The sequence below is a fragment of the Corapipo altera genome, unplaced genomic scaffold (genome assembly GCF_003945725.1).
Source record: "Corapipo altera isolate COAL_440 unplaced genomic scaffold, ASM394572v1 57, whole genome shotgun sequence".
Taxonomy (NCBI): Eukaryota; Metazoa; Chordata; class Aves; order Passeriformes; family Pipridae; genus Corapipo; species Corapipo altera.
In genome coordinates, this window is record NW_020884905.1 from 8,500,362 (window position 1) to 8,515,067 (window position 14,706).

Below are 14,706 nucleotides of genomic sequence, written 5' to 3' on the forward strand. Positions count from 1 at the left end.
TATTATGATGCAATGCTTTCGAAAAGGAAAAGATCTTAAGAGCATTTGTCATTCCAGCTTTTTTATCTAGGATATGCTGCAAAGTCAAGGCCTGTACAACAATCAGAGGTTGACACTAACATGGAAAATACACTAAAGATACTTTTCCTTAGTTACCTCAGTGTTTATACAACATTATAATAAAAGGTTGTAAAAATTAGGTATTGCAGAATTAACTAGGTAAAGGGTTTTAGGGCTTTTCCTGTAAATAAATTAATTTGTATTAGAAAAAGGTTAAAAGTATCCAGGAAACCAGGACATACTCACATCCTGGCTATCTTCCCTTGTCTCTCTGCAATCTTCATGTCTTTCCCTCCATCCCATGACAATTAAACACTCACCTTACTTTGTGTCATATTGGTTAAGACTCTGTCAGTTGATAGGATTCACCTTAAATCATCTAACAAACAATTTGGGATTTTCATCCCTAGTATTTAGTGCAAACATTTTTGGTTTTTGCCATAATCATCTGTTTACCCTGAAAGTCACACCTCTGGTCATCAGGTGCCTTCAGGTTAGGATCTGCTGTACAAGAATCAGTTAAAAAAACCCCACAGAATGTTAGTTTTAAAATCTTCCATTTCTTTAAGATAGTTTCCCACCCTTTTTATAACTGTTTCCAAATCACTTCCACTTTGTTTTCCCCTCCCAACACAACAGTCTGATCTGGTTGTCTCAGATGCGTATCATAAGTTTTTTATTTCATATATACATTCTTAACAAAGCATCAAAGCCAAATGCTTTCATTTTCCTATTTTGCAGTGAGCTCAGGTACAAATTAACTGTTATAAGGTCACTACTAAGTTCCAAACCCACCCAGACATATATGCAGATTAGAGGGCTCCACTCTTCAAAGTACAAAATTATTTTAATTACACTACACTCTGCCCCTGTGTCGACATATTAATCACACCTATTTACACTTTGCCCTTTAACACCTATGCAACAAGATGCAAATTAGACCAGTCAAGCATTTCTATGAAGTTCAGGTCCTTCCAATGCACTAAACAAGGTTCCAAGACCATTTTCCTTGTGCTCTGAGTTGCACAAAGCAGGAAGGAGAAGGATCAGGAGAATAAACCATGTCGGTTACCCAAAGACTAAATATGAAGTGTTACTTCCCAAGTTACAAAAATACACAACTTCTGGTGAAATTTGCTAGTTAATATACATTTACTCTGGGGTATGAATACAAATAAATTTTATTTTAAAAAAAAAGCTAATAATACAATAGGCATGTCTGAGACCTAGAGCTGCGTTAAAACCACTACTGGGTGCTGTAGGCTTTGTTTAGGATCTATACAAACTGGTATTTCTAAAAGGTTGTAGCACTATTCTCCAGCAGAAAATTAAGGTGTGAGTCAAGTTCTATGTTGTGTTTTGTTAATTCAAGTTGAGCCACTTTACACTGAAGAAAAAGACCAAAAACATGAAGAATCAGTAGCTTCAAAAAACAAAACAGCCGTTTCTTCCAGGTAGTTTGGATGCAAATCAGACCAAGAGGTGTATGCAAATCCTGAATATTTACAGTCAAAATACAGTATCACTCTACAATTTTCTTATAAAACAATAGGTAAGGAGTTGATGTAGATGACGATGTCGGAGAAAGAGAATTCAGAAAGTCCTTTTCTTCTGTGACCTTTACTTCGGAGTCATCAAAGAGCAGCCACTTGCCCTCATACTCCTTGAGGCTCTGGAGCACATACAGAGCCTTGTTTTCCAGCCCGCTGGCTCCCACCCCGTTGGCCTCGCTGTGCTCTGTGCCGTGCTCAGCATTCCCTGCGCTGCGCTCGGGGCTCCTGCTCTCCGTGACCACGCTGAGGAACTTCTCGGGGTTGGCTGGTTTGTTGGGGTACAGGTCACAGTCAGACTTGCTCTTCTGCCCCCCGAGCAGTCCCACAGCTTCCATGTTCTTCTTGCTAAGGACCTTCCCTGGCTGGGCAGCACCATTGACCCTGAAGGAGACCTCGCCGTCGTCGTAGTCGTCGGTCACAGCTCTGGCCTCCTCCTCGTTGAGCGGCTCCGGTTTGAGCACGGCGTATGTGGGGTTGGCCATGAAGGTGCCCCTGTCCAGCTCCAGGCTGCTGAGATCTGTGATCTTGACAGAGGCTGTGTAGTGTCCACTGCTGATGGTGATGCCGCTGTGCATGACCACAGCAAATAATCCATAGGTGTCGTTGGTGGGCCTGGTGCTCCACTCCTCCAGGGACAGCTTGAGTGGCGTCAGCAGCGGAGTGTTGATCTTGGACAGGCCCCCGTAGCAGTCAAACCTTCACAAGGGAGACACAAGTTAAACCCTTTCCCAGTAAACGCCACTCTAGGCCCATAGGCCCATCTGTTATTTTCCACATGTGATCAGGAGAAGCTTCTCCCTTCTCACTTTGGATCACCAACATCTGTCACAGGCACCCCTGGTCAGTAAAGGCACTTTTATGACTGTATAATGGTAAATTTTACAGCCTAGGAACTGTAAATTTTAATAATTCAAGAGACTCCCTTTTTCTAAAGTATCAACTAAATTAATTTTTAAATAGTGGTGATAAAAATAATTAGGCTAATTGTTATCATTCCTGCTTCTATCCATGCACAAACACCTGCACTCGCCCCAGACACCACTCTGCTTAAAAAGCAAAACAAAAACATCAACAGCCAAGGCTGAAATAAGGAAGGTTGGGTTTTTTTCCCCTCCTGAAAGAGTCATTTGCTGAATAAATACAAATTATTTTACTTTCAAGTAGCTTTAGTATCACGTAGAAAGTCTGAGTGGTTTTTCTCAGATCCCCTCAGTGATGAGTAAACTTACCAACACTTGCTACCAGGGATTCCCCATTACCTGTCCTGTGGTATTCCATTTTTTTCAAGCAATTCTCTGGCTGATTTACTTGGAAAAGCATTTGGTATTCCAGAAATACTCAGCATTTTGTTCATAGTGCACAAATTTACCATGAGAAAAGTTTAAGTCCTTTCATTACAAGGATCTTCTACAGAGTTTGAAAAAAAAATATTACTGAATGATTCTGATCTTGATGAGTAACATATTGCATCAGCACAAATTAATTAACCTCTTTATTTAGTGATAGGTTATGATGTCTTAATAGATTCCAGTGATGATTCAGTTCTTGCTCAACTTTCAGGGTGTTGTAGGGAAAAATCCAGGCAAGCCCTGTAAAACTAAGGTTACAAAAAGCTCACTGCTATTATCCTAAGAAAAACTATCTTGAATCCAAGGAAATTGTAGCTATGGCATAACTGCAGTAACAGACTCCTGTTTTCCTGTGTTTAGTTTTGATTTCTACTTCTCATCATTTTACTCGTGTTCACAGCCATAAACCCTGATAAACACATTTACACACACCCACAGATCCTCAGTCACTCTCATTAACCGAAATCTCCCTTTAGACCTAAGCTTACCATAAACATTTGACTCCACCAAAAGGAACACAAAGAGCATATAATCAGAAATAACAAAACTTAAATCTTCTGAAAATCCCTATTGTTAGTAGCCAGAAATAGAGATATTCAGAAGACAGTCAAGAAACAGAGAAACTGCTTGCTGATACTCCAGATCAGAAATCCAGTTCCACTCAAGCACACTGTGACAATCATATTCACACAAAACAGTAAAAAGCAGGTCTGCCTTTCTTCTGAATGAGATCCAGCATCAAAGATTTGGAGAGGAGGAAATCTTTTCCTATTAGCTTTTTGTTCTTCTTAATTATAAGAATCTGAAGACAGAAAAATTGTATGCCAAGTACTCTGCCTGCTCTGACTGATGCATTTCACACAGAGCAAACCTGACTTCTGCAGCTACGTCTTTTGAGGCTATAAATTAACTTTATCCACTGTACAAAATTTCACAAAACAAAAAGCTGATTTTCTCACCAACTGCTAAATTTCTATAGTGGAAATGCTTAACTATGTATCACCAGTTACACATTTCTCCTTAAGAGCTTCACAGCCTGAGCACACATGGCCTATGATTTTTCCACACACAACACACACACACACACTCTTGCCAAAGAGAATTACTCATCCTCAGGCAAGTAGATTTTCACACTGGCTGCTTTATTTTAAAACAAACACTTTGCAAACCAGCATCTAGAAAACATGAATAAAGTCCCTATTAACTGCAAATATTTACATTACCCTTCGTTTCTCTTCATTTATTTACAACTCAGTCATCAGAGAACTCAGTAGAGCACAACTGAGCAGACAGCATTTCCAAATTTTTATGGGGGCTAAGGGAAGTTGTATGAAGAGTTTTAGTTTAAAAATTTAAGTTTGAAGCCAGTAAAACAGTTTGTTACTGCTTTTAGCAATGACGTGGTTTTGTCCAACATAAAAAATTCAAGTAAAAAACCAGGGAACTCTTCTAAGCAGTTTCAGCTTCATCACTGACTCCAGCTGTACACTGATTTTTCCACTCTGACTTCCTTAATCTCTGGTTGCCAGCCCTTGGCAGAAAATGTCTGGCATGACTGAGGACACAGGAGGAAAACCACAACAGACTGGATTCACTCTGACCTGGATATTGGTCTGAGTATTTTGGAGCTGAAGGTTGCCAAGGCAGAAGAAGAGGTGAGTGGCTCAGGAGATGGCTGGTTAACCTGAAAGTGCTTCCCCGTGGAAACAAAAAGATAGGAAATAGAAGAGCAAATGGAAGATAATATTCAGGTTTCCTTTCAGGTTGTACTTTTTTCAATAGCCTATAATCATGCCAGGATTCCATCCCACATCAAGGGCTACTCAACAATACAAGGGCATTTTTAAGTGTGCAACTTCAAGTCAATATATATTAAGTCTATATATATGAAGTCAATATTTAAGTCAAATATGATGGACATCAATGAAAAGACAATTTTGTATGTTATGATCCTGGATTTGTATGAAAAGGCATTGCAGAGACAGAGGAAGCTTCCCTTCTACTTCGTCAGAAACCTGGATATTCCTAAAAAAATACTACAAACAGGCAGACTAAGAAATGTACCTTTAACAATCTTAGCAAACTACCTGTAAAAAAGTAACAATATCATCCTCAGCACTGGATATTTCACGAATCTTAAACTGACCACAGTTACCAGCACTTGCTTAGAGAGCACCCTCTGACAAATCATCTGACAACTCAGATGTGGTGTTTTTATCGAAAATATTGGTGACACAACTATTAGAAACTAAATTTCATGGCAGACATCATGCATGAGGCTTCCTGCTGGTGAGGTGGCTCTGAATGTCTAAAGCCAAGTGAGGGGGAAATGCAGCACACAGGGAACTTGGGGATAAAAGACCAAACTAATTTGTGCCTAAAATCTTAATGCCCATCCAAAGGCTCAGAGGCTGCAATAAATGGTGTACCAATTTCCTAAAAGATCTGGGGGAATATTTTATAGGTCTAAGAAGTTTCTCCTGATGACGCTTTCTGTCATTTTTCAGTATTCAAATCTCAGTGGAGAAATGGAGTTTACTGCAAAATGCTGAGTATAAATTGTCATGACACTGATTTATGTACGGACAGTACTGTAGGGATGGGTTTTTCTTTGGTTTTTCCTCCCATCCCAATTCTTAAGTATGAGAAAAACCCCAAAGAAAACCTCACAACCTCTTTCAAAACATAAGAATTGCAAAAATTATAACATCAAACACTGATTTCTCAGTAGTTGAACATCAGTGAGGCTGACATTACTATATTTTTAAATCAGTTGATCAATTTTTTGGTGTGTTAGCTCTTTAAAATATTTATCTGCTGGTTTTTCCCCCACAGATTTTAGTGCTCACATTCAGGTAGAGTACTAAAATTTGTATTGTAAAAATTGCAAAAAATTTGTACTAACAGTATTTTTTAAGGAATTGATCAATTTTGGGTAATGAGTGTTAGCTCTTTAAAATGTTTAACTCCTGATTATTATTATTCCCCACTCGCATTCATTTTTTTAGTACTTACATTCAAGTAGAGACTGGCTGTGACCATAAAATTCATATTTGTTCTAATTACTTGTTCTGTTAAAGTACTTAAAGTGGCCTCTAAACTCACAGGGACAGGCGATATTTAAAGTAAACAAAGTTTTAAGAAAGATCAATAAATCAGGCTGTTTTTAAAGAGTACAGCTAAAAAATTTTTGTCAAGAAGTCTCCTAAAAGTCAATTTTCCTGCAGGTAATTTCTGCTCGTAAGAACAAAAAGCCTTTATGAAATCAGGGGCTGCATCCCAGCGATTTAAGTTCATTTCAATCTGGAAATGTGCTTTTGGCAAAGTTACAAAGCATTTTCAACTCCTGTGATAAGATTTCCCTTCCTCCAGGACACTGTTTCATAACACAGTCAATGCATACTCACTCCAAGCCACTGGCAGCAAAGCACTTCAAGTGAATTGTTATAACTTCGGGCATTTTATCGAATAAAAGGCTGCGCTCGGCTTCCGTGTAGTGATGGCAGTTCTCACAGAAATATTTGTCTTCTCCCACAATCCTTTCCACTGAGGCAAACTGTGAAATTGCCCATTTCAGCGTCTTCGTTTCTGTTTTTGGCTCTGGAGAAACTAGAAAAGAGAATGGTTACATTCACAGATACACCAATATTTACATTTCCAATGAGTCCCACCAGAACAACAACAAAACAAAACATGTCAAGAGAGGCTCAAAAACGACAACACTGTAAAGAACACTCAGTATGTGTGAAATAGATGTATTCGGAGCACTTCAGGAAGGGATGAAAGTATCTCTTACTTCAAATCTAAGGTTTTCCCAAAGGTGGTTTCAGATAACACAGAATAATTCTGTTGCCGTGTCTGGAAACTGAGTCCATGAATTTCACTTATTAGGGCAAACATCCAAAATAACTAGAAAGTTCCCTTTCACTTCTTACATTTTGCCTCCCCTGCCACCCTCACACTGCTGACAGGATCACCTACACTGACAGCAGCATTTTACACATTAACATTTCCCCACACATTTTACTCTGAGTCCTTCACCGAAATGGGGAGTAAAGGCAGTAAAAGCTGCTCCAAATTAATTCCATGGGAACTAAAATTAATTCCCTTAAAAGTCACCATTTCAAAATTTAGTATTATCATGCTTACTTTTTAAAATACCTAAAAACTACGAATAGATCAATAAAATTTGTGAAAGAGACCAGAGCATTAATATTGACAAAGATAAAACAAATGCTACTAAGGCAACAACAATCTAATACACTAAAAAAAATTTTAGAGTAATTAACAAAAAAAATGGGTTCTCTTTTAATTTTTGAGGGAAAAGTGCAAATATTTCTTTTAAGGAAAAAAAAAGCAGAAAAATTCCTTATCCAGGAAGAATGGGAAGACCTACATCAAAGAAAATATTTATAAGCAGGAAAACATGTACCAAAGTGAAGGACTGTAAGCAGTGCATGCTATGTGTTAGGATTTGAAACAATTTTAATATTATCTGGATACTGTAACACAGTATCAGCACTGTGTTTCCAAAGTCTAAAGTTAATCAGGACAGGAGATAAGAGCCTCTAATTTTAGTCAGCACAAACAGGAGCCATGTTCCTTGATAACCACAGCACTGTCCTTCCCCATGGTGTGAGGCAGAAACACCTCACACCTCTGAGACAGTTACTTACTTTCAGAACTCTCTTCAGCTTTAGAAAGTTCATCTTCTTGCACTGGAACACTGATGTCCTGAAAATCTTCTCTCCTTTCAGTAAAGCACTCGCACTCCAAACACCTTGTCCTCAGCACTAACTGGCCCTGGAACAGTTTCTCCACCAGTTCAAAGACAGCCAGTTCTGTACCTAAAGAAAGTACATGTCACATCACTGAGCAAGCTGCACTTTATTCCAAAGACTACCTTTGGCTGTCCGTGGAAAATGACCATGTTACAGCCATGGCCTTTTAGGGATCCCACACAGGAATTAAAACAAAACTACGGATCGTGCAGTTTTCAGAGTATCATCTACTAGTAAGTAAATACAGAGCCTCTGTCTCTTGGCCCTCAAACTATAATTTCTGTTTTAAGATTGGGTGCTTGTTTTATACTTTAAGTGTGGCATTCTGGAATATTTGTCACCAATGCACTGACTTCTTAGTATGGACTATCAGCCTCCTCAAGGAGCGTCACATGTGTGGGTTTGGCTGGTTTCTATTTATTTTCAGTGTTCTCCTCCAATACTTTCTAAATTTCTTGGCCAGTTTTGGTCAAATCTGCTGAAGAAATGCAGATCTCAAAGATTCTGCATTCTTTCAATTTTTTATAAAATTGGTGGGTGGGTCAGGAAGTTCCAAATTGTTAAGTACTGAATTCATACTGAGCCCCTTCTCTCAACAGATACCTTGTTTCATTGACAAAAAATCCATACCTGCCAGTCAATAAGAATATGTAATACATCCTGTGTCCTTCCTAGTTCTTGGGAACATTGGGAATATGGGACAAAACTAATAAATAGGGAGGGAAGGAGAGAATATTGTTTGTAAACTTGGGCACAAAGCCATGGTCAATGGAGTATGATTCTGTTTGCTCCTGACCAGCATCTTCCTTTAAATCTTGAATCCATCTGCTATGTCTACGGATGACAAAAATTAGTGATAATACAAACCTGGCAATGTTCTGCCTTTTTTTTTTTTATACATATATATGGTAAAATGATTACAGAATGTTAGAGGAATACCTCGAGATCTAAGCTAAACAGGTCAAGTTATAAAAAAAAAATTACAAACATGTATAAAAATAAATTCTTGTTCCTAAAAATCTTCTTCAATTCCTGAAAATCTAATTTTGTGTTTAGAGCTCTGCAGGCTGTGCAGTCTGAAGACTGACTTCCCACGCATTGTACTTTCTTAATCATACTAATTTTAAGCCCATCACTTGTGCACCAACCTTCCTTTTTTGGTTCTTTTTCAGTTCCCTTTTCATGGTGGTTTTCCACGGGAGATGCTGGTTCATGATATTCTTCTTTACTGTCACCATTTTCGTACTTGGTAGATGACTCTTCGAGCTCACAGTCGTATTCTTTTCCTGGGTCTTTGGATCCCAGGTTTGTAGTTAATTTTCCTAGACTATAAAATTTGGACAGAATGCTGGGCTGTTTGCATGAGGATTTTAACCAGTTTAACCTAAGCCGTGACTTTTTCTGCGTGGGCTTCGCGCTCTCGCTGTCCCCGGAGCACTTGGCGATGGCGTCGCTTTGGGTTTCCAACTTCTCCCCCGTCGCTTTCCTCTTTGACCTGGTCTGCCTTTGATTTTCCTCTGCTGCAGTTTGCTCTTTTGACACTTTGGATTTTTTCTTGGCGTTGCCGCCCTCGGCGTCACTTTTCCTTTTCCCGTGTCCCTTGAGCAGCTTGTCCTCGGCCGCGTCTCCGTCGTGGCTGCTCGGAGTGGGATCCTCCTCCTCGGCAGCACTGCCGGTCCTGTTGCTCTCAGGGATTGGGTTGAGTTTTTCCTCCAGTTTAGCTGAAGGCTCCTCCATGGGCAGTTTGTTCAACTCTTCCTTCTTCAGCAGCTGACATGTTTCCTGGATGTTTCCCAGGATACACTGTAGGACTTCCTGGGCATCGTGCTGCAGGTACCCTTCATACATGGGGTTCAGCTCTCTAGGGAAAAGAAACAAGCAGAGCAATGAGGATTAGTTATTCTTGGCTAACCGGGTAACATGATTTGAGATTTAAATTAGGGATTTAGACGGAAGTCATGGAGGGTCCTGTCCAGGCCTAGAGAGGAGTCCTCTCTGTCACAGAGCCATGGGAAAGTTCAGCCTTAGGCATTTAAGCACACACTGAATTGCAACCCAGTGGTGCAGCTTCTCAGGTCAAAGAGTATCCTTCACCATGCCTGGAAGTATTCAAGGCCAGGCTGGATGGGGCTTGGAACAACCTGTGATAGTGGAAAGTGTCCCTGCCCATGGCAGGGGGTAGAACTGGATGATCTTTAAGGTCCCTCCCAAACCATTCCAAAGTTCTATGACACTTCTGTACCTAAGGCTAAGCACTGTCTTAAACCCTCTTCTGCATTTAAATGACACTCTTACAAAGTTAAATTTAGTTCAGGTTTTTGACATCATGGAGGTAACAATAAGCACGAAAAATTTTACTTCCTATAAGGCCACACCAAATTTAAGACCATCTACCTTCCACCAGCCTCTGAAACTGTGCAATGGCAACAACCTGGAAAAGTCAGGAGCGAACTCTGACAACACTTAGGGTGCTTTGTACCTGAGGGTGTTCAGGAGCCTTCGGGGTTGAGTAGCAAGTTCATCTGTGTACTTTTCTGGGTTTAGGAGAAAACTGGCTTGAAGCTGCTCAACTGACAGAATCAAGGAGTGTAAGCTGCAGATGAGCTCATAACTTGCCAGGGGATCTTCTTTACAACTTCCCTGCAATAACAATGTAAAAAGAACAAAAACACTTGCAGTTTTGTCTGTAACAAGCTAAACTTTTCTCTCCTGCCCTCCCTTAGTTTTCTAACAGATACTGGATAGGTTTTTTGTGTGCCATGGGAAGCAAGTGGGTTTCAGACAATATATTTATTGTTCTTTTCAAAGTGGAAAACAAACATAAAAGCCAAATTAGCCATTATTTTAAATCCTGAAACCATCCTTGCTGAAACTCCAATTTCCATCCACTCAAAGTACTGTATCGTAATTATCTTAATGGCAAATGCATGGTGAGATATCTTCTCAAATTTCTTGTTTAATTTTAAGACTTGGGCTTACAAGTTTACAGATCCTCTGAACACTCATGTCTGAACACAAGTTCAAAACAATTCAAATATATCTTTACCTGAAGTAGCACTGTAGAAAACAATGCTGAAAAATTTGTTAAAAACAGAAGAAATCAGTTAGATTTTCACTAAACTTCCTGCATGCAGCCTTACTTGCAAAGTTATAAGTAAAGAACATGTGGAGATTTGTTACCTTTTCTGCCTTTTGCTCTCCTTCATCCTTCAAAGATTCTTTCTTCTTTGAAATTATGTTATATAAATGTTTTACTCCAGTTTTAAAACCAGGACAGAAATATAATACCTGAAAGCAAAAGTTGAAAAGAAGAGAATAACCTGAGTAAGAGGTTACTCTACATAGAAATTCACATTTATGATCCAGCCAGCTCTGCATCTCCCCAGGCTGTGCACGGCATACAAAGATCCAGGATTTTTCACAGCAGGGAGGAGCCCCGAGTATGGAAACTGAAGAATTACCCAATCAGGACAACCTACAGTGCACACATTTCCTGCAGCACCATTTCCCCCCCACACTGTAATTAGATTCTCTTCATACTATACCCAGACATCCATGGAATATCAAACTACAAATCTCACCCACTTGTGCTTAACCAAAAAAAATCCCCTTTTTGAGGTCCCCCTTGACCATGCCCTCACCTGCAGGACACTGTTCAAGTAACAGGTGTTCCCCAGGTTGTTCAAGCCCACAAAAGGCAACATGTTGTCTTTTTTCTCACAGCTGACAAGGGAGGGAGGCTGTGCTGCAGGAACAACCTGGTCACTGTGAAACAGAGAAAACAGGGAGTAAGAAACAGCTTTGGAAAAGGATTCCTTCACCTCCCATCTCAGAACCACCTGACATAATTCATCACTAAGATACACAGCTCAAAATCACATCAAAGTGTGTCTGAGAGCATCTATATTCACTCTGGGCACTCAAACACAAACTCCTCAGCGATAACACCACCCAAAAAGAAACAATTTTACAAAAATCAGCCAAATCTGCTGTTAGTCCCAACACTTACTTTTCAAATAATATCAGGAGACCAGTTTAAGGAACAAAAAAAGTTCACTTTTAAATACTTTTGTACGTTCTTTTTTCATTCCTAAGGTAGGAAAACATGTCTAGAACATGTTTTCTATCCCTGTGCCCTGCTCCAGAGTCATATAATTTCTGGATACAAAGCAAAAGAATAAAAACAGAAAAACAAAATTAAAAGAAACCAATGAACCTGACACATAATATACTGATTATCATTATTATTAATCACTGATATGATTAATGCACTGTACTGACACAAGAGAACCAAATTTTAAAGACTCCAACTATTTCTAATTGACCTCAATCAAGCAACTTTGCTTTTTCCCACTTAAATCCCCCCATTAGGAAAGAAATGGGTTGATAGATTTGCTCAGGGCTTGAAAAGCCCCAATGAATGACTGGCAGCACCACAACCAATTCATTTCCTTGCAGCAGAAACAGCCTTTAAAATCTTTTCATTAAGACTCATCTCGCAAGAAGTTACATTTTAATATAAATAATAATATAAATAGCTCAGCAGCAGAGTAACTACTTATATCAACTCGAAAGAAAGCAACTTCTTGAAGTGATCATAAAGTTTGTGCCAACTAAGACATCCACAGTGTGGCAAAGTTGTTTCCTTCAGACAGCTGTAGAAACTGGTTATAGCGATTATTTAGTTTTAAAAGAGGGTCGCTTATTCAAGCGATCCCTAAAGTTTGCGCCAACTAAACATCCCACAGCGTCGCAAACTTATTTTATTCAAACGGTTATAAAAAAATCAGTTACTGAGATTAGTTTGTTCGGTTCGGTTAAGTTGGGTCGGGGGTTAACTTAATTTAAACGCACGTTAATTCATTCTTAAGCGCACGTTAATTCAGTCTTAAGCGCACGTTAATTTAATTTAGCGCGCGCTGCAGCATATATTTATATAAGAACACGAAACCGAGTCGAGCGGAGGACGGAGCGATACCGGACCGACACCACATCGCCACAAAACAAACTTCTCCCGCGCGGGACTCACATCTCGGCGCCTCTGAACTCCGCGCCCTTCTGCTCATTTTCCTGCGCCTCGGTAAAATCCAGCGCTCTCTTCGCCTCCTTCTTCTGGAAAAGCTTCAGCGACAGCCTGTTCTTCTTGCTGGGGCTGGCCCTGGCGGTGTCGGCGGGCAGGACGCCGGGCATGGCTGGTGCGGGGCGCGGCCGTGGCGCTCACACCTGGCGCGCACACACACACACACGCGCACACCAGGCGCCATTTACTCGCCGCGGGGCCCCCCCCCCGCCGCCCTCCGCCCCGGGCTCAGGCCGCCCCCCCGCGCCCCCCGCATGTCCCCCCGCGGCCGGCGGGCCCCGGGCGGGCGGCGCGGCCGCTCACCCCCTCGCTCCCGTCCCTCCCCGTCCCTCCCTCGCTCACTCACCGCTACATCGCGGCCCCGCTCCCGCTCGCCGTTGCCATGGAGACCGCGGGCCGCGCGCCCGCAAACTTGGCGCGTTTTTTTCCGCGCGCCCTCGAGGACCCCTACCCCGCCCCCCCCCCCCGCGCCCCGCGCGCGCCCCGCCTCGCGCCGCCCCCCCCCCCCCGCACCAACCACCCCCCCCCGCGCCGCCCGCCCCGAGAGAACGCCGGAGAGGGAGCGCGCCGCAGGGCGAGCACAGCAGCGAAAAGCCGCGCGGAGCGGCGGAGCGGTGTGCGCAGGGAGCTGGCGGCGACACCGAAGGCGCCTCGGTGGCAGCGCCCCGCCAAGAGGGGCACGGCACGCCCGCCGCTGCATCAGGCAGCGCGAAGGACAGCCCGCCGGGGGCCCTGGCTGAGCGCGCGCGGGCGCTGGTAACGGCCCGGCCAAAGGGTTCTCGGGCTCGGGCTGTACCATTCCGAGGGGACAGCCCGGCCCCCCCTTCGCCGGCGCGCGGTGGATCGGTCCCGCTGTGGTCGCGCCCCCCCCAGCCGGCTCAGCCAATCAGAGGCGGCGGCTACGCCCGCCCTGAAGGGCCTTGGGCCGGTCCCGCGCCGGGCTCGGCCCCAGCCGCAACATGGCGTCAAAGGGCCCCTCGCTGCCGTCCGGCGCTTTTCGCGGTCGTAAATCAAGCGTTTCACTTGTAGTCTCTGTCAGACTCCAGCTAAAAAGCTTTACCAGCGCATCTGTGGAGAGGGCAATAAATAATAGTTATCACCGAAGCTGATAAGGCGGCAAAAATGCTGGGATAGCAGCTGGGACAGATCACTACAGATCAAAAAAAGATGGAATGTGGGAAAATGCTATGGATTAGTCCATTCTGCTCTTTAAAACTGGCCCCTCCAGGACCAATTTATACGTTGCTGACCTTTATGCATAAGCTGAGTGAGTGACTCAGTCTGAGGACAGTCAGGAGTGAATATGTTTGTAGCTTCAGATCCATCACAGCTCATCACACTCTTTAGAAAGGCTCCTTTCTACTAAGACTTTTTTCTTTTTTTCTTTTTTCTTTTTTTTTTTTTTAACCTGGCTAACTATATAATTTGTTTTCAAGAAAAAATCTCTGACAGTCAAAATAATGCCAGGTGCTAAAACACATTTTGTTACCTCTGGAAGTGTATCAAAGTAAATCCCAGTCCTATGTTTAACTTAAAGACAACTGCACTTTCATTTCTTTTAAGAAAAAGAATGAAATAGTTTAAATCTACTGTCAGTCTTGTATCCAACCGTATGTGGGACACACAATCATCCTGTTTATATTAAATGCCCCAATAGTTTGTTTTGGTTTCACTTGCTGTGAATTACCAGCGTCTTGTCTTTACATATTCGGTGGCTTCAGTATTTCACAAATTCATCTGGCTCTGAAAATTACTGTTTTATTTGCTCCATAAAAGGACTTGGATTTTTCACATCTCTCTTCGGGACCCACAAGAATAATCCAAGTCCAACTATGATGCTCTCTGATTTCATATAGCCCCAAAAGGTTGGGAATCTTTTAAAG

At 42.0% G+C, this 14,706-nt stretch overlaps 1 protein-coding gene across 1 annotated transcript; it reads right to left on the reverse strand.

Moving 5' to 3' along the window:
* Nucleotides 1-714: 714 nt before the first annotated feature.
* On the reverse strand, nt 715-13,283 carry USP1 (ubiquitin specific peptidase 1). Its single transcript, XM_027651764.1, has 9 exons — nt 13,170-13,283; nt 12,773-12,966; nt 11,385-11,508; nt 10,924-11,031; nt 10,223-10,383; nt 8,892-9,604; nt 7,639-7,809; nt 6,370-6,571; nt 715-2,309 (listed from the first exon to the last, which is right to left on the reverse strand). Exons 2-9 carry the CDS (start codon nt 12,931-12,933, stop codon nt 1,583-1,585), a joined length of 2,367 nt encoding a protein of 788 aa, XP_027507565.1. The 5' UTR covers nt 12,934-12,966; nt 13,170-13,283; the 3' UTR covers nt 715-1,582.
* Between the last annotated feature and the right edge of the window lie 1,423 nt (nt 13,284-14,706).

Excerpts from the sequence above, each read along its gene's own strand:
- USP1 (XM_027651764.1), bottom strand. The coding sequence starts at position 12,933 with ATGCCCGGCGTCCTGCCCGCCGACACCGCCAGGGCCAGCCCCAGCAAG. Across the intron at positions 11,509-12,772 it reads GAGTTCAGAGGCGCCGAGAT|TGACCAGGTTGTTCCTGCAG; the intron begins GTGAGTCCCGCG and ends TCTGTTTCACAG. Across the intron at positions 7,810-8,891 it reads AAAAGAACCAAAAAAGGAAG|GTACAGAACTGGCTGTCTTT; the intron begins GTTGGTGCACAA and ends TACTTTCTTTAG.